The 20316-nt window shown below is 36.3% G+C and overlaps 2 protein-coding genes across 2 annotated transcripts in view; one reads left to right on the forward strand and one right to left on the reverse strand.

Moving 5' to 3' along the window:
* Window positions 1-2144: 2144 nt before the first annotated feature.
* On the reverse strand, window positions 2145-7700 carry LOC139125622 (peptidyl-prolyl cis-trans isomerase 5-like). Its single transcript, XM_070691717.1, has 5 exons — window positions 7554-7700; window positions 5948-6061; window positions 5554-5649; window positions 4176-4363; window positions 2145-3994 (listed from the first exon to the last, which is right to left on the reverse strand). The coding sequence occupies exons 1-3, from the start codon at window positions 7656-7658 to the stop codon at window positions 5578-5580; spliced, it is 291 nt and encodes a 96-aa protein (XP_070547818.1). The 5' UTR covers window positions 7659-7700; the 3' UTR covers window positions 2145-3994; window positions 4176-4363; window positions 5554-5577.
* Window positions 7701-14749: 7049 nt separating this feature from the next.
* Window positions 14750-20316, forward strand: part of LOC139128495 (cell adhesion molecule Dscam1-like) — a 32677-nt gene continuing 27110 nt past the window's right edge. Inside the window, exons 1-5 of the mRNA XM_070694267.1 lie at window positions 14750-14772; window positions 15644-15801; window positions 18223-18504; window positions 18962-19243; window positions 19864-20130. Of these exons, the coding sequence (XP_070550368.1) occupies window positions 14750-14772; window positions 15644-15801; window positions 18223-18504; window positions 18962-19243; window positions 19864-20130 (1012 nt within the window). The remainder of the gene's footprint in view (window positions 14773-15643; window positions 15802-18222; window positions 18505-18961; window positions 19244-19863; window positions 20131-20316) is intronic.

A 20316-nucleotide genomic window follows, 5' to 3' on the forward strand; every position in this document is an offset into this window, starting at 1 on the left:
CGTCTCGGTAGAGTATTGCCTTTTCATGTTAAAATGAGCTTCAAATGTGTTAAACTTTTTTGAAACTTTGATTGTGGCTGATAATTGCAGATATTATGCGAATAATACGACGAGATGGCATCGTGCTGCCAGTCGTGACGCAACCATAGTTACTTTGTGAGCTCCCAGGGCATAAACAATGCTTCACGCTAATCAAAACATAACACGCCAGCAGTTTCATAAATATGTCCTTTCTTGACGAACGTGTAAAAGACGGTATGACTGACCGTTTAATCATTAAACAATACTAGACAGTATTGATAAAAGACTTGTAAAATTGGTTCAAACACACTCATTATATATTCATGAAAATATGAGAGGAATTTTTAAAACGGTAGAACTCACTTTCCTGAAGCTCAAAACAGTCCCGTTTTCGCCAGCACGCCAATTCTGCTCATCACCACAAGACACAAACTTTGTCGAACATACTTTCGCTTAACATTGGCGAAAATCGGAAAATTACCGAAAGGATGTATGGTCGGCACTCTTCGGAAAAGAGTGGCGAGAGAAACCTTAGGCGAGGCGAATATGGATGGGTTACGTAACCGCTTCACGCCTTAAACAATACCCGTTGCGAGTCTGTGTCTATATTTGTCTGTGATCACACATATGATGAAAGTTTTAGATCAGTTGGGGACTTTACTCTTTTATGTTTAGTGCGCTTTGACAAGAAAAACTTGAAAAATTGTTAAAAGGACATTCTATATAACAGTACATGTAGAGTCAATATATGTAAAGTAGGATGTATTTAGTGACCACGTATAAGAACGTTTTAAGGTCTGAAACACTAACTCATCTCCAAAAATAGACACTGTTAGCTTGGAAATCTGAACTATTAACACTCAGCGACGGTACTTCATCGACGAATATGTAGATTAGATATGTGGAAATCCAAACATAGAAATATATGTAGGCATTTAAAAATCAACTCCCGGGAGACAGCAAGTATTTTTGCACGCATTTTTTAGGTCAGTATAATGAAAAGAGAATTTTTTTTCTTTAACAAAATACAAAATCTATTCATAATCAATCGAAATACTTAGTTTAATGAAAATGATACAAAATGTTCTATTTTCAAATATTGTTATCATGTTTTTTTTTAAAAAAGAGGAACCCCAAGTCCTCTTAAATCACTTTTGGTAAGAGTTTGTACAAGCTCGCAAGAATTTACTTCGGAGACTATTTGTTTTGAATGTTTTACTTACTTTGACTCTTTCACCAAGTACAGTGTCTGTGCTTTCCAAGAATACCGTTAACAAATGTAATTCTTCACGGAAGCTTATGCATGTTCACTTCAAGATAATATATATATATATATATATATATATATTATATATATATATATATATATATATATATATATATATATATATATATATATATTATATATATATATATATATATATATATATATATATATATATATAGTGTGTGTGTGTGTGTGTGTGTGTGTGTGTGTGTGTGTGTGTAAGTACCACACAAGACAATAGACAATAGACAATACGATAATATATCAATACAAACATTTAGTTAATTATAAACAAACGGAATGGAATAATGTCTTTTTTGTTTTTGTTTTTGTTTTGTTTGTCTCTTTCAAATTGCAGAAATTAGTATAATAATCACGTAAATATTTCATTAACGTTTCAATACAACGAGGAATCCGCAGTCTTCTTAATTTTTTTGGGTTAGATGTTGTAGCAGTTGGCCAAAATTTACTTCAAAGGATACATATTTTGAATTTTCTACTGAATTTGAATTTTTACTAAGTACAGCGTGTGAGCTTTTCAAAAGTAGCGATTCCAACACTGTAATTGTTCATGCTATTTTATGCATATTCACTTCATTTAAAAATAGATATACTATCCTTACGTTATTCAATTTAACGTTTCTTTTCTTCAGTAGGTTAAGTCCAGTAATCGGTAGAGATAACCCGGCTCATCGGGGGTGGGGGGGGGGTTACATGTCGGTCCCCCAGAGTCAGGGTTGGATTAGGCAATCAAACGCATCGGAAATTTGTCAAGGGAAAATTACGTAATAGAGCGAAGGAGAAAGGGAAATCGATACAAACCCAGTGCTAACATAAGACCAAGAGACCAAAGGTTGACAATATAAATCTTTATTGGCAATACATATCATGATCAAACATATTACAATAAAATAACAGCAAGGAGAAACCCTCGCTTAGACCAAGACACCTTTATTACAACCCAATCCCAGGGGACGGATATGTATATATCCTTTATGCCTGGTTATGTGGTCTTAAGTTTTATTTTCGGTATATTATGCTTTTCAAGCCTTACAAACAATACGTATTCGTACCTGCACTTTTTCAGCGATGAAATTATTTTAAGTTAAAAACAATAAGAATGGCTGATGATAAATTACTTTTTGTGTCGGAATGGGGGTTGACATATTTATTGTTTTGCAATCTTGCTTTTATTGCTTTCGTATCACCAAGATTTTGTTCTAGATAGTGTGAAGATATCTTCTTGTATCATTCAATGTGAACGTATGATGTGTTACATTTGATTATTCCAAGATATGGTCAGTTGTATGCCCTTATTTATGGGAACCTAAACCACTCATTTTCTTACAGCTTTTTGTGTAGCATTTTGTTTTCTATTACAGGTGAAATTACATAACACGTCTCTCTTCTTACAGAAACACAACATGTGTATATAACCGAACATAAATGCTGCCAACACAAACTGGTCTTTTTTGTTTTCATTCGTCAACTATCTGTCTGTTTTGATGGGATTAATGGCTAGGAAGCAAGATTGAATGATTTAAATCCTTCAACTCTGTCACTACTTGTACAGTATGCCAAAGTTGGACCTGAACTCGATCTCAGACCTTACACTTAGACTCCAAGCACATTTAGATCAGTTTTAGTTAACCATAGAGATTCAATTTTTTGCGATTTTGAGCAATCTAAGATTGGTCTAGTTTTATGGGGTAGTATCGGACTGGCCCCGGATATTTCTTTGTATTTTTGGCTGTCACAAACATGCTTCCTTTTGTAGTACAGAAAATGAAGAATCGAATAATTTTGCAATCAAATACCTTACAATATTAAGAGGTGGAATATTTTCTAATTAAAATTAAATAGGATTAATACATACACACAATATTTTGTTTAAATAGAACAAGAGAAAGTGAATAATATCAAGACGTGCATAATAAGACGAAATTACTATCTTATAATCTAAACAATATGTTAGACTATTTTAAATGTGTGCAGTACCTCGGTAGCCATAGCATATTTTTGAGTAGCGAGACAAACTGATGAAAACCGCGTTCAGGAGCATACAACAAGAGTCTTCCATATGAGAATGTGATCGTCCTCCAAAAATTCTCTACGGCACCCGAGATTGACTGACGGCAACAACCTTTAGCAACAAATCATCAGCGTATGAATATGGAAAAAAAATGATCTACTGTCTACTTCACATGTGAATGAAAACATGTTCCTTTATAAGATTAAAATTCTTGACTAATTGCCTTTGTCTATTGTTTAGACACAAAGTTCTATTGTTTAAAATCCAAGTTGTTTTAAATTTTACAAAAACTCCTCAGAAACATTATTATACCTCGCATCTAATGTCAGAACAATAATTGAACCCGCAGGATATTATTAAATAGTGCTAACATGTCTCTGGTGTGCATTTCATTGAAACGGAAAATAGTCTCAAATCCTAAATTACAAGGTGTCAGTATTTATCTGAAATTTGCAGTTGTTGGAGGTATAATATGAAATAGAGAATGACATCAAAAACTGCCAAGTTTTTTCTACTTTGTTATTGCATTTCTTTTCAAAACATTCAATGGAATACTGTTAGATATATAAAGGAGCAATGAAAGGTTCATCAACTTCAACAACCTCAGAATCTGCAATCACACAATCTGTGCTTCGGTTACCTCCACACGCTCTTGCTATTTTGATAACAACATTCTAAAGAGGAAAACAAGATTGCACAATGTCAACATAATTCGGTAAAAGGAGACTGTTACTGTAGTATCATTGCGATTACAAGTAAAAGACATGCGATGCACATTTGAAACGAATTCACATGAAAGAAATTGTGATACATAAATAAGGAAACAGATATTTAGGGATGCAATTTTTTTCTTACCAATCCTTCTAGTACTTTTCCGAAGACGACATGTTTTCCAGAAGGACAGATTGCTAAATACGTATAGTTGATGATAAATTCAGTCCCTTTTGCTTTGCTTTCGGCAGAATTGGCAACACTCACATAGCCAGCGGAATACTCCATCAAAGCGAAGTTTTCGCTTGGTTGTACCCCGTAAACACTCCCGTCTGGAATGATAATTCAAAAGTCATTGTTCGTCAATGATGGTGGATTGATTCTTGAAAACATCAATGTTTTAGCATATTCATCATTTTGTAAAACACCTACTGTTTTTCACGACATTTGAATGGCAAACTTTAGAGAACATCTGAAGAATACTCTTCTCATGAAACGAAATGTAGCATATTGTGTACTGCAATGACTGATGCATAAGAATACCGAAGACACTGAGAAGGGAAATTCACAGTAGCAACTGTGTTATGGCAAAAAAACTTGACACGATGCACATTGACGAGACAGAAATTCGTTTGAGATATGACAATCTTAGATTTTACTTAACTCAACCCCCGCCCAAGACAAAACCTTACTTCACTTGCTGTTACACCTCAAGAGTCAAAAGACTTCGACCACGTTTATATGAGTGGCAGAATTGCTCTCGGTTGACTTTTGATATTATATCGAATAAATAACTATTTAAAATTAAAAATTATATGTTATGAATTTCAGAAAAAAGTATAAGACAATATTTGGCATCTGCTTTGAATTAGAGTAATGCCACCTAAAAAGAACAACAAAGAAATATAAAAAAAAATAAATTACGGACATCGGCTGTATGCGTTTATTACAATGTTCGTTACTTCGTTAACGAGTAAAAGATGATCATATTAAAGAATGGTTTTTATCGGTGTGTATCTGAATGCCGAAGATGACAAATATATTCATCACCTGAAACAAATTTGAGTGCCTTGATTAATCCATGACACATGACAAAGGCCTACTTTTCAGGGAGATTGAAATATTCGTGTGCAAATATAAGTACGAAGGGAAATTACTGTTTTTGGGGAGCAGCAGTGTGCTACCTATGTGTTGGTAGGACAAAGCTCTAAGATGGCATTCGACTGTGGGCACTGCACTGACATGTTTAAAAAAATATTAATGTAAATTGACCCGACATGGCATGTTTAAAAATGATGTCAAGTGCCCGCATATCAAGCTGATTTAGCGTAGTAAGTTCACCGACGTGTTTGCATACGGCTACTGAATCATAATAACAAAATCGGTTGGGCCTATAAAAGGAGTTCACTTATTGCAATTTTGTTTGTTTGGTTGCATAAATGGCTTCCTAAGCCAATGTCAATGTTTCTAATAAATGTATGCGGGATGGTTCTTTGGAAAAAGTGAATATTATTTGACTGGCCTTGTATTCCATTGTCTCTGGAGATTATTCCTCCCTTATACAGTAAGGATCATCAACTCCACGGGAAACTTTGCTTCCTTTGTAGCCTTCGCCTTCCTGTCATGGCATTAAACCGAAATATAAGTACAACACAACTAATTCATTACACGCTTTTCAAAATTTATTTTTTTACTTTGATGTGTGCTTTGTTGCTTACGATATCTTCTTTAACAATTGACAACAACTGATAAATGCTCAATTTAGTTAGAACAGGTGAGATTTGGATGGTTAATATAAATGCTACAATATATTCATATCACTCATAACTAATCCTACTTGAAAATGTTGTACGGCAATCTTCATTCCTTCGATGAACATGAACAACAGAATGAAAAACAATTGAGTGATATGTTACCTTTGCCTTGGCAAGCTTGGCAAAAATCTCCACAGTTTTGGGGACAGTTTCGCCAAACAAGCCGATGACAATACGACCTTTTTTCTGACCATCGATCTCTATGTCAAATAAGACCTGCGAAGAAACCATATTTGAAATGAGAAAAAAAATCACTTTAACATGTCACCGATGATAATAAAAATATTATACAAGTTGTAATGGATATGGCGAACACAAGGGCATTTCTGCATGGTTTGTGTATAGAATGCTCTTAAAGAAAATGTAATTAATAACCGAACAAGCTGCAATCAGTCATACTCATCCCAACCAAACCAGCAGAGAAAACAAAACATTGTGAGGCACAATAGGATGTCTCGAAAAGAGGAATAAGGATCACACTTTCTGAAATATAGATATCTCATACATAAATAATAGACACTAGTCGTAGGTTATACATCATTTTGAAAACAGTTGAAAAATGATGGATGGATTTTGCAACGAACATATTGTACATATAGAGAAACAACAAATTTGAGAATGATCAGTGGCATTATGGACCTTTGTATCTTTTCTCAACATTTTTATTCTGTGTGTCAACATCAGTGTTTTGTACTTCGATGTTTCGAAATCAAGCTTGTCAGTACAGCTTGAGTTTGAGTATTCAGTGTTATTATAATAAAGAGATTTCGATTTTATTACGGCTAGACTGCAAACAAACTACCAGTAAAATAAGTTTTTAAAACAATCATTGAGGTTATATATAATTTCAAAAACTGAATACTGATTATTTTTTCATAGAAGGATGTAAAATGACATAAGACTTGGTACAAAGAGGAAAGTAAAGAGGAAAAAACGATATTAAATTGTAGTTTAATATTGTTGGCTTTCTAATAAATAATTGATAAATATTTGGCCACATATGGGCGAACTTTAATATATTTAGAATGTAGAGGGGTTTAAATTTCTTTGAAGTGGGGAAGATCCAAAACAAATAAAGAATTCAACGAATACCAGACCCCTGTACCCCGTGTTTGTGAATGCAGCCTTACGTAGGTCGACATGCAAAAATCCGATTTTTTTCGGCATATTATGTAAATGATTTTAAGGTCAAGGATGTCTGATATTAAATTTACCCATGGCACAGTGGTAAGTGCGTAGTCATTTATAAAAGGCCTCCACAGCAGAGGCGACGCTCGCTGTAATAGTAGATTGGAATCACTGATCATTTCTAATTCCCTGTACACTTGCTGTTCAACACGTATTCGTCCCCTTCCCCGTTCTACGAGTAGCCTTCTTCATTGCTTATATCAGTTGATTGTGGCGATCATGACTGCTAACCATCATTAAAAATCAATACAGTTTAGCTTTGAAGACCATACAAAGTCTATTTTCTTCGTACCATGAAGCAATTACAACGTGAGCTTGCTGATTTAAAAAGACGTTGAGTTTCATAATTGGTGTTTCAAAATCGATAATAAATATACATTAAGCACTTAACTCGTGGTGATGAGGGATATAGCGCCCGTTACTACCCAAGGTGTTGTTGGCCAATTCCAGAAAAAAATGAACTACCAGGTTGCACCCGCGTGAGCGTGTGTTCGAAATTTAAATATTATCATGCTCTTACCTTTTGTGTGACTTTAGGTAGTTTGCTTATTAACTTCCATGTAGATGTGGAAACGAGCAGGTTTGTAAACACGAACAGGATCGACATTGCGACAAGCAATTTCATGTTTCCACCCAGGGAAAGATGCAGCGGAGGACAATTCGTAACCTAATGAACGAAATTGACAAATCGTTCAATTTTGTTTCATCGGTGGACTCTGATTGGTTGATTTGTAAAACAACGTTTTAACGTTTCTGACGCCATCCACTTATAGCGTTCATTTTTAATTGCTTTAATTTTCCCTCAAACCATTCCGAAAGGAATATTTTAGCCATTCTCTTTCAAGACAAGAATAAAAAGCAGGGGTCACCGTGCAAAAAATCAGTTACTAGAGAAACAAATTACTCAATTTTTACCGATACTTGAAATTTAAAATGGCCGATATCCAAGTGTTAACTCCCTGGAAAGAAAATAAATTTTTGATTTTTGAAAAAATTAAGACGTGGAAAATTGTTCTTACACCATGAGCTTTGAAATGAGCCCCCTCACACTTGACTTCTATGAGTTTGAGATTCCGAATATCTATCGTCGTACGGCATTCTACCTTAAAATATCTCTGAAAAGAGTTGAATCGCTTAAATTTGAATCGCTTTGCGTCAACTATTCTTATCAAGAAGGGTATGTACTTGGTAATTTCTGATAAAACTGATTAAAGTGAGACATACACGAAATTAAGACTTAATCCAGTCGTTAAAAACTATTGAAAAATTGTTAAAAGGACATTCGGTATAACAACACATGTAGAGTCAATATATGTAAAGTAGGGTGTATTTAGTGACCACGTATAAGAACATTTTGAGGTCTGAAACACTGACTCATCTCCAAAAACAGACACTGTTAGCTGGAAATCTAAACTATTAACGCACAGCGACGTTACTTCATCGACATATATGTCGATTAGAGATGTAGAAATCCAAACATAGACACGTTTGTACGCACTTAAAAATCAACTTTAGAGAGACAACAAGTATTTGCACGTATTTTCAGGTCAGTATAATGTAAAGAGAAAACAACTTATGTTTAACAAACTATATAACGTGTTTTAACTGAATTGTATGAGGTTTGCGAATAGTAACCATTTAGTTGTTGCCTTTCTGTTTGCAAACATTGCCATACCAAATGACTTTATCCTTACTTACAAGAACAACATTTAAAAACATATTCATAATCAATATAAATATTTTTTCGGATTTTATTAAGGTTCGTTTTGTTTCCTACGGAGTCATTGTGTGCACTTCGTTATTGGATCGTATAGGGAATGGGGACAGTTGGTGTCATAATTATACTTGACAATGCATAAGTGCAACGAGTCATTAACCCTACACATTTTGAAAAACTTCGCACTAGACGATAATCATCAAACGCAATAATTTTGTGTAAATACTTTGTATTAGAATTTATGGTTTATAAACTCATCATAAGCTATGCCGCGCTTCGAAACTCATTAATGAGTTATATTCCCCCGGCCATTGATGATGATTGACAGTAAACAGCAAAGGTATGCGAATAGGAGAAAATCGAAAATTGGTCATAATTGTCGAAATTATATCTTCAATCAGCACGAAATTGTAAAAAAAGTGTTTCACTGTATCTACAGAAAACAGGTCAAAGATTTAAAAAAGTATTAACTAAATGAAATTATGATAAACGTGCCTCTGAAGATTGAGATTAATTTTATATTTGGTTTAGGAATTATTAGACAAAATACGTAGTTCTTTCTCAAATGAATTCATGATCCTTACACCACTAAATAAAACTGGTAGCATACCGGGTCACCTAACTAGGTAACTGTATCAACCAGTTCCGCCAGTTTGAAGAACAGGGGGTAATTTGTAGTATCAAGCGGGCAAGCACGTTGACCTCGCTTACTTTAATCTGACTACGCTCATTTTGTTAAACAATGAATTAGTTCAGTAATTTAACCTTGTTTTCCTCTAAGAAAATTTAAAATCTTTGGTTCAATACATGTGTCATAGTGATCATGCAAGAAAAACTGTAAACCGAAAGCACCCGGTTTCAGAGAAGAGTGATTCTTTTTACCATAACCGCAAAAAATAAAAACCTGCAACGTTCATAATGTCTTTATTTGAATATCTGATTTAAAGCATCCTGAGAATCTACACGCCAAATTTTAAAAAAATCGGAAACGCAGTTTCTTTCTGAGTGAGTATAGAAGTGACCATAAACATATTTTGGGCTTTACATTCAGGTAAAAACTTTAGAATATGCTAAATTTTTGATACTTTGCATTATATGTCTCACTAAATCATTTTGGCAATTTAAGCGTTGCACAATTGCAGAAACCATATCATATCGGAAAGCCAAAATGAATGTTAATTAATACATTTGCGAGTTTGTTAACTTTTAACGTTTCATCATTACTATACTTAAACCAAGAAAATAAAACAAGAAAACAGATTCCAAAGACAATATAATTACATTGTGATTCAAATCGGATATTTTATATTCCATTGAAAATTAGGTTTCAGGTGACACAGAAATATAATAAGAGACTACAAAAACCTAGACAGTATATTTATTATGACACATAATGCTTGCAGATAGACACACGTGCTGTATATGGAATACCGACTTAGAAAGTAGTAACGAATCGTATATAGATTCATTTTTAAATGTCTGATTTTTAAAAATGATTTTTGACACGTTTTAGTAGAGTGACATTTTCTTCCGTGATAAAAGTGAAAAACTCGCAGGTACTTTATAAGTAAAACGCAGTGCAAAAAATAAATGTGAAAGAATATCCATACATCTTTAAAGTTTTGAATGCCATATCGAACGGCAATGCATAGAAATGACAAAGGAAGGGGAGGAAGTTTGGGTTCAAGTTCACTGTAAATCGTTCGAGTTAAGAGTATTTTTGCAATACCCGTACACCGAGCAGCAGACCGGACGAAGTCAAGTCATTCGAGCTCGTTTTAAAGAGAACAGCGCCCCCCCCCCCCCGCAGTGCTGAAAGATGTCTACCGCTGTGCATTATTATGTACCATTAGTTAAAGAACCTTGCACACACAATTCAAAGAGAAACAAACTAGGATGACATGAAAATGGCTGCAGCTTGAAATCGTGCTCTATATGTTGCAATTATAATTATTATTATGGGTAAGTAACCACGAATATTGTAAGATGAGAGAACTTCGAGTGGGAGTTTTATGTCTAAAGTCTTTTGTTACGTTTTTTGTTATACTGCACTTATTGTTGAAGTCTGCTGGCGCCATTGTAGGAGAGTGTGAAGGTTTGAAAAGGGCGTCCGTGCACAGCGGTAACTTAACTTCACAGCCTCCTAGGTAGATGCAAAAATTAGTGGAAGTGTCCTTTAAAGAATTCAGCCGAGTCACCCTCCAAGGCACAGTGGTGATACCTGGTACTGTTAATCAGGAGGTCATCATGTCATACATGGACAATACTCGTTAAACGATAAGAGATATTGACCATTTTTTCTTGTCTGGCAAGAAGAAGGAAAGCTACAAATTTCCAGTGAGGGCTCTAGGCAAGTGGTAATACGAGAAAAATTCAGTAAGTTTGCTTACAATATTAATGACTTTGATAAAATGTCTCAGGTCACACAGGCTAGTTCTGATATCCCTACGATTTAACGTGCGTGTCTGTTTATTCAGGCTTTATTTGAATATCATCAATAGTCAATTTTTATAATTATGCTTAATTTTAATAACCCGAGTGGCACTATTTTGGGATAATTGGATGGTGAAATGATATCGGTTTAATCAGCAAATGTAAGCTCATCTGCTTTTCTTTTTACGTTATACACTTTGTTTTTCGATATATTTGTAACATTGAAACATTCGGCAATACGGCACCTAACGATTTTGAGAAATTCGAAAAATGTGAAGATCCAATTATCCCAAATTAGTTTCTATCATGTTTATTAGAACATGAGTATGGATTAAAATTTACACAGCGTTCATACTGATAATTCAACACTTTGTTTTGAGCTTGTGGGGGGGGTAGGTACGCAAGGAGATTGACTGCGTTGCTCGACCAGGGCTAAACTTTACAGTGTTCTAGGAATACCTGCTTAACTATATAACATAAATTTAGCAATTGTACCAATTTCTCTCAATTCATTTTCCCATGTGTTTCTGAGTGAATGTAATTTTTATATTTCTAGCGAAATAAACTGAATGAATGTGTGGCTACTACGTTAAACTTTCTGTCTGATGACACTTCATGGAGTTGCAAATGAACAAAAACGATGAACGTCGTGAGAGAAAAATGTCAAACTGTAGTAGGCCGAATCAAAGATTTAGAAAAGAATAATGTAAATTTCCATGACTTAATGCTCTAGAAAAATGTGTAGTAAGTATATACAAAAAATACAGATTGTTGAAAATACCGTGTATCTAATAAACTACTTAATCAAATCTATCTATCTATCTATCTATCTATCTATCTATCTATCTATCTATCTATCTATCTATCCATCCATCCATCCATCCATCCATCCATCCATCCATCCATCCATCCATCCATCCATCCATCAATCCATCCATCCATCCATCCATCCATCCATCCATCCATCCATTCATCCATCTATCTATCTATCTATCTATCTATCTATCTATCTATCTATCTATCTATCTATCTATTTATCTATCTATTTATATGTGTATTGTAAATGGGCAAACATGGAGGCGAAGGGGCGGTTGCTGTTAATGGGCGAAGTTCGATGGACAAAATTTTGTCATTGGGGAAGGGAGGGCGTAGAGTCACTTTTCCTTGTAGGAATTGGAAAGTCGTAAACAAATGTTATTAGAGGGAAATTGCTCGGTAACATCAGTCATGGCAACATCACTGACATTCTTGAACGTGGACAAAACGTTTTCTTACTCTGCAGTAGGCGGAACCGCGCTCTTTTTTTTGCATTAATTTTATCGAAAGGGCCAACTATAATGATTACGACTCTTTATTATTTCATGTTTCTCTTTGCCGTAGAGTTTGATGAGAATGATCTATGGAACATTGCCCCGGTGGTTGAGAGATGACTGCCGCTATAACCTTTTATGCGTATTATTAGCAGTTCTGTCTTTTTTTCATGAGGGAGTGTACAGTTATTACCTTATTGCAAACAAGTATTATGCAAAAAATGTTTACAAGCCAATTGCCAGCGTGTCAAGAGATCAAGAGCGCCATCAGTCTTAGTATGAGGAAAACATTTCCTTATCTATCTATCTATCTATCTATCTATCTATCTATCTATCCATCTATCTATCTATCTATCTATCTATCTATCTATCTATCTATCTATCTATCTATCTATCTATTCATCCATCCATCCATCCATCCATCCATCCATCCATCTATCTATCTATCCATCCATCCATCCATCCATCCATCCATCCATCCATCTATCTATCTATCTACCTATCTAGCCATCTAGCTATCTAACTATCTGTCTATGTAAATGTATATGGTAAATGGCAGAACATTGAAGTCAAATGCGCTGGCGAAAATCGATGGAGACATTTTTTGCGATCTGGAAAGGGAGGTTGTAGAGTACTTTACCTGGTAGTTATTGGGGAGACGTTGACATTTGTTAGATGAAGTTTATCTGTAACATCACTTATGGCAACATCACTAATGATGCCATAGCCGATATCTTACAGATATTCTGGCAAGATGACAACAGGTGCCTTACACTGCATTATGTGCATGCGTTTGCTGTACTCCACAGAGTAGGTACATGGAGGAAGCCATGACGTTTGAATTGTGACAAAAACTTCCCTAAAACAATGATATTCCAATATTGGACGATATGGTGAAGTGCAGTATCATTGTGTTGTCAAAAAACATTGAGTCACAACAGTATGCAGGTTGTATGGAAAATTCTCAAATAACTGCACAATGAGTTCATGTCAAATATATCACTATTTATATTTTTACCGCTTAGCGCCTACCTTCAATACTTTTCAGTGGGCACAAAACAAATAATTTACACATTTTGACCCCGGGCTTGGGGGAACCGTGCTCTTGTTTTGTTTTTATAGTATTAAAGTGGTCAATCTGACGCTTTAATTGCTTTATGCCTTATAAACAACCAGAGATGCCGATTTGAATCGTAACGATGGATGTCATTTCGATGGTTGCCATGATGGTAGGTTTTTCAATGCATGAAACTCGGAAGTGAGCATATAAGACTGGTCAACGTCCAACCGTGTTGTCTGTACTCAAAAAAGAAAACTAATTTTTTTTCTTAGTTTAAAGGGGAAGTTCACCAAGGATGATGTTACATTATGTGCTAGCTTTGTGGTCACTTACTCCGGAAAAGCTATTCTCACCATTTATAATTCGACTGATTTTTACAAAAAACGATAAAAATAGTACAGGAAATTGCCTATGTAATTTGAATCATGGGAAAAAGATCCAGTCTTGGTGCTTGCATCATGTAATATGAAAGGGACTGTGCTGCGGCATTTTGTAATACTGACGTGTTTTGTAATAACTTACGCAAAATGTAATAAGGGGTATCAGCACTTTGTAATAACTGACGCATTTTGTAATAACGTCTCAGTATTTTGTAATAAACCAGTCTACGCGTTTTGTAACAAGGGTATCAGCATTTTGTAATAAAAAATTATCTACGCAAAATGTAACAAGGGTGTCAGCATTTTGTAGTAATTCGCACTTTGTAATAATAGTTTACGCATTTTGTAATAATTTTAAAAACTTTCCCCAGTTTTAAAGCTTAACAGATATTTTATTGACTTTGTAATGGTATTACAAAGTGTCTGTTTACTCGTTAAGTACAAAAATTGATCGCTCCCTGACTTCCATTTCCAATTAGAAAGACTTAATTACCATCGTACCATTTGTGTGGCATTGTCCACTCACCCACGCTCAAACTAGGCTGTGCGTATTTTCATAACTTTTCTGAATACTGTGTATCCTTGCATAAACAACGAATCACTTATAATAAACTATACACTGTCAGATTTTGTGTTGCTGTTTACTACTCTGTCGCTGTGAGTGGACAATGTAAGGCCATACCCGTCCGAATATGATCCCTTCCTTCATCACAAGATGCAAGCTCTAAGCCTGGAGCTTTTTACCATGATGCAAATTAAATGGGCAACATCTGTACTATTTTTATTGGTTTCTGTAAAAAATCGCGCGAGTTATAAATGGCGAAAATAGCTTATTCTGGGTAAGTGACAACAAAACTAGCACATATGTAAAAATCATCCTTGGTGAACTTCCCCTTTAAAACTGACGGTTTTTCGCTCCTGTCCTTAGCGGGCGCCTTCGAATACCAGAATATTAGTTCGTTTCCAACGCAATGTATTCGCAACGTAAATGAATAATCATACTTGTACAATATTCCAATTCATTTGTAGTGTTTAATCGCAAAGAAATGTTAACAGCGCCTCTGACGAGGTTTTAAGGTTTTATCGTATCAGATAGGATCGGTTAATGGTTATTTACGTCAAAGCTCTGGTGGGATGGGATCGGTATAGAGCATTACGCCTCAAAATGGTTGCGACATTAAGATACTATGGAATTGTCGTATGCTTGACAGTTATATCAACCTTGAGTGAGTATATATTCATCTTATTACCCTCATACATTTTGCTTAGATGTCTCTTTTTTAAAGTTGTTTTCTGCTTTCAGTTTGTCAAAGCACGACAGATACGAACGACGTCATGGCAGAAGTTATTGTAGACGAAACCAAAAATAAATAGCAATATATGTTCATTTGTTTACGGCTAGCAGACGACCGGAACGTTTGAATGGTTGCACGCTGTGTGCAGAAAGGAATGGAAGGGGGCATCCGTAATCGATCACAGACCAGTATAAAAACGTAAATGAAGTAAGCACAGCCATTATACATAACAAGAGATCAAATATGTTCAAAAATATTTTTCTTGATCTAGATTTCAGTGAGGTCATGGGATTCCTGGTGAAGCCTCAGACACTCTCGTTCTACACGGAGACTCGACACAATTAAACTGTACATATGACGGTGCACCCGATTTGAAAGCATGGTACTGCGGATCCCAATTGATATTCCTTCGCAGTGAAAGAAGAGACTCGCCCGGAGATTATGAACTCGTCAGCGATGGAGACGAGTACAACCTCATAATACATAATGCAACGATTGAGGACGAAGAGGAATATATTTGTACGGATTTGGACAACCTCGACAGAGAAGCTGTTGCAAGTCTGTATGTTATAGGTGAGAGAGAGAGAGAGAGAGAGAGAGAGAGAGAGAGAGAGAGAGAGAGAGAGAGAGAGAGAGAGAGAGAGAGAGAGAGAGAGAGTGTGTTGTGTGTGTGTGTGTGTGTGTGTGTGTGTGTGTGTGTGAGAGAGAGAGAGAGAGAGTAAGTGAGTGACTGAGAGAGAAGGGGGACGGGGGTATTAACATGTAGTTTTAAGAGTTCGTCTTACATTTTGTCCCTCTAAGTGATCTTTGGACATAAACACTGACTATAGGGCCAAACTACTTCTTTCGAGTTTCCCTGAATGACAATTGCAAGTTCGTTATTAAATTTTCACAAACACCTGGTCTATTAGACTGACTTTCTCTGAAGTGCTAAGAAATCAACGATACCTCCCATAAGAATTGTCAAGTGTTGTTAACTATGACTGGTTAGTGGTCTGTTATTGTAAAATTTCACAGAGGCTGTCCGAATTACAACCAACGTTAACCTAACCTACCGCTAATCCGTATGGACATTCAGTGACATTGAGCTTCCTGCTACTACTTTAGATAAGTAATCAATCATCTTTTTACCCCCGAATTCTTTCTTTATATATCTCTTCTCCCTGACGCTTTGTTTTCCGTAACACAGAAAACTCAACCCAATGTACTTTAAATCAAACTAATACGACTGTTATCACCGGTGACAACGTCACGTTTATTTGTACGATGGAGTTAGACGAGGAGGCTCCCGGGGATTTGGTCTGGTACAGAGATGGCAGTGAGGTCTCTCGTGTAACTGGTATGGAGAATGTGTGGACCACGACACTTTATGACGGGGATAACGGTGCTACGTTTTATTGTCGATTGGAACACTTTACTCTTCTCGAGAAAATTGGGATGTGCTCGTATGTGAAGATACCATAACGATGAACGTTCAATGTGAGTTTCCACATACATCAGACAATTGGCTTGTTGGTACGGTTCATTCAGGGTCATTAATAAAGACTTTAAAAGCCCTGTTTGGTTATATGTTATATTCATGTTCACTTTCAGCAACCTTGCTGAAAAAAAAAGAATGTGAAGATTGATAACCAAACACATTCGGTATGTAAAATTGTTACAGCGTGTTTATTATTATGCTGGCTTCACGTTAATGAGAAAATCATTGTCATGGTTTGTCAAGAATGTATCCCGAAATTCCAGGATTTATAACTGGATTACCCGTATAGCTTCAAAAATGTGAACACCTGTTAATTACCTGATGCATACTGGACTTCTGTGGCATACGCATGGTGTCAAAGTGTATCCATGATGTATCGGTATGAAAACGCCAGACATGCCTTTTGTTGCGCTGAGCGTTAAGGGTGAAAATACAGTAATTGCAAACTCGCTAACAGCTTGTACGGTTTTCAAATACTGTCTCCATTTTTTCCTGCCGATAGAAAAGCTTAAGCCTGCAGAATTTTACCACAAGGCAAAGTGTGTGTGAATCAGCATCGAAACAAGGCATAAACAAACAGTGTAGCTATTATCATTCGTCGTGTTGAGATACAGTCGTCTGTCATATTTTGTGTCTTCACATATTGCTTTTATCTTTTTTACACTTGAGTGTGTACCGAGTGTTCCTGTGTTGTCAGTGAATTTGTCCGCGGTACGGTTTCCCCGTGTTTGTCCAGACCGAGAATGGACTAACTAGAAATAGTACATTAAATTTATTTGCCCATTGGATTCGGGAAACTGAACTAAAATAATACTAACAAATTTTTAAAATGCTTCAAAAACTTGAACAGCTAAACACTTTGAACAACGCCGCATGAACGAGAGATACATTTTGATCGAGTATATCATCAAGATCGCGTGACCGAAATCAAAAGTACCATCATTGTTGTTTCGGTATCTCTTGGTTGGGCATATATACGACGTATAACCGAAAGAATTAAAACAATAAATGCTGATCAAACAAAAGCTAACAGAATTGGTTGACGTTCGCGTGAATAAAGCATCAATGAATCCCAGTAATCCACAGTGATAATAGCGGCGTCGCAATTTTCATCCTAAACAATATATGTTTTTGTCAAAAAACCAAGCGAACCAAACATGCCATGATAAACTTCAGAAAAAGAGGTTTACCAAATGTACACGGCTTTAAATTATTGAAATAGTCATCAACAAAGGTGCACACTGACCGACCTTTTAGCAAACGACTTATTTAAAATTAAAGTACAGCAATGGTTTAAAGCAATGTACATTTAATTGCAATGGACAGTACACACCAGGAACTATAACGGTGCAATTTATAAAGACTCTGAAAAAAAAACAGACAGATAGACTGACGGAGAGATAGACTGACTTACAGACAAATAGACATACCACACAAATAACTTAAAATCGTTCTTTATTCTTGGACTTTGCTTTGTCTTCCTCTGTTTGCGTTCTTGCTTCCACGTTCGGCAGTTGGGCCGAGCGTGGCCATATCAAACGTGACTGGAACAGCGGGCATCGAGGGAGACTACTTCGCTGCGCTCTGTGAAATTACTCAGAACGGAAATCCCCCTGGCATCGACGAAGTCTACTGGATAAACCCGGAAAATAATACGATATTCAACGGCAGCGCTCTTTTGGAAATCGACGCCCTTGACCGAGCTGATGCCGGCCAGTATCAGTGCGTCATGTCCAACACGCTCCACGACGGTAGTTCTGGAATCGGCAAAGCATCGTTTTTTCTGGATGTTCAGTGTGAGTATGTTGTTAGGGTAACCGTTTTTAGTGCCCGATGCTGTAAACACTTACTAATGGTGTGCCTCGATGGCACCTTATCAGAAATATTGTGATACCGTACAACCACAGAACAAATATGAAATTAAATGTAGAGTGCATATTGCATATTTTTGTCTTGTTGTGTTTAACTTATGCTTCTTCCTTTAGCTGCTGTTTTCTTCTAGGTCAAAATTTTCATCGGAAAATACCATTTGAAATGAGCAACTGCCTTAACTTATTTGAATTGTGTTTCACTATTATGGTCATTATCATGATCACAATACTGTGACGATGATTATTATGATGACGACGATCATGATGATGATCATCATCATGATCATGACGACCACCACCAGCAGCATCATTTCATCATCATCATCATCATCATCATCATCATCATCAATTACGTATAATATGTCCTCTTTTCACACACTAGATGCATACGAGTTGAGTATCACAAATACAACTGGCGCCGTAGTGATGGAAGGGGATTTCTACGCTGCAAAATGTGACATAGAGCAAACTGGAAACCCGGCCGAAATTTTCGAACAGCACTGGGTTGACCCGACGGGAGCTGAGGTCAACTATGGCGAGTACACTTTACAAATAGGTGCGATCGACCGATCAGACGGCGGACAGTACGCTTGCGTCGTTTCGAATACTTATTACAATGACTTACAAGGAATTGGCGAGGCTACTACCCACATTGATGTGCAATGTAAGTATTTTCATGTACACAGATGTTAGAGATGGGTCAGGATTTCTGAAATAGCCCTCAAAGACAGCTGACTTTCTTGTTTAATGTATTGGCGTACTAAGTTAATGTTACACCCTACTTTGAAGAAATTTACTCAGGACGCCCTTCAAAAGAGAACAAAAACACTCAAGTACAATCACCTTATGGGATAGCTCTGGTCTTGATGCGCAGTGCAAAGTTTTCTTGGTTCAAATTCATGAATTCTATGAGCTTTCGAAATGTCTCTGCTGTTAATTTCATAACAGGCCCCACTCTCTTCACCAGTATTTGCAACATGTACGTAACACGGCTTGCGTTGATGCAAGTAGGGCAATGCAATACGCGTAGAAAACAGTTTCAGAAACAAGAATTTTCAGGATGAGCTAGATGTATTCATGATTGTCGTTAAGGAAGGAAAGTTTTGTTGTGTTTTAGTTTCGCTCATGACACATGTACCGGGAGGTAAGACGATATGTGCAAACTATCTGTATTTCTAAGAGATTCATTGAGTTAATGCACCTATAAACAAATTGCAGAACTTTTCTAACAACATTTTCCGTAGCCTTATTCAACAAAATGCTCGATTCATGGACATCTTTTAGATAGCCCGGATGTGATAATTAACGACATCAGCGATGCACGGGTGATAGAAAATGACAGGTACGAAGCCAACTGCACGGTGGATGCCAACCCCACGGCGACCACGGCGTGGAAGTACACTGCAGACAACGTGACTGTTGTCGATGTTTACCTGACCATCGAGAGTGCGCAGAGACACCATGCAGGCGCCTACACGTGCGAGTCGAACAACACACTCTATACCGGTGACACAGGTTATGGCTACGACACCATAGAGTTGGATGTACAGTGTATGTGTCAATTTTTATACAGTAACATACAGTTCATTTACATTGGAACAGTCGGTATTTCATTTCCTTATAGACTACCACCAATCATAATAATATAATTCTTAAAAGTCAGTGCATTATCTATAATGATCTCGTGACAACAACATTTATTTAATTGTCTTCAGATCAAGTTTCTCCTGATATTAT

The sequence above is a fragment of the Ptychodera flava genome, chromosome 3, assembly GCF_041260155.1.
Source record: "Ptychodera flava strain L36383 chromosome 3, AS_Pfla_20210202, whole genome shotgun sequence".
Taxonomy (NCBI): domain Eukaryota; kingdom Metazoa; phylum Hemichordata; class Enteropneusta; family Ptychoderidae; genus Ptychodera; species Ptychodera flava.

Coding starts and splice junctions, on each gene's coding strand:
- LOC139125622 (XM_070691717.1), bottom strand. CDS start 7,658: ATGAAATTGCTTGTCGCAATGTCGATCCTGTTCGTGTTTACAAACCTG. Junction 6,062..7,553: donor TACCTAAAGTCACACAAAAG/GTAAGAGCATGA, acceptor GTTTCTTCGCAG/GTCTTATTTGACATAGAGAT. Junction 5,650..5,947: donor CCAAGCTTGCCAAGGCAAAG/GTAACATATCAC, acceptor ATGCCATGACAG/GAAGGCGAAGGCTACAAAGG.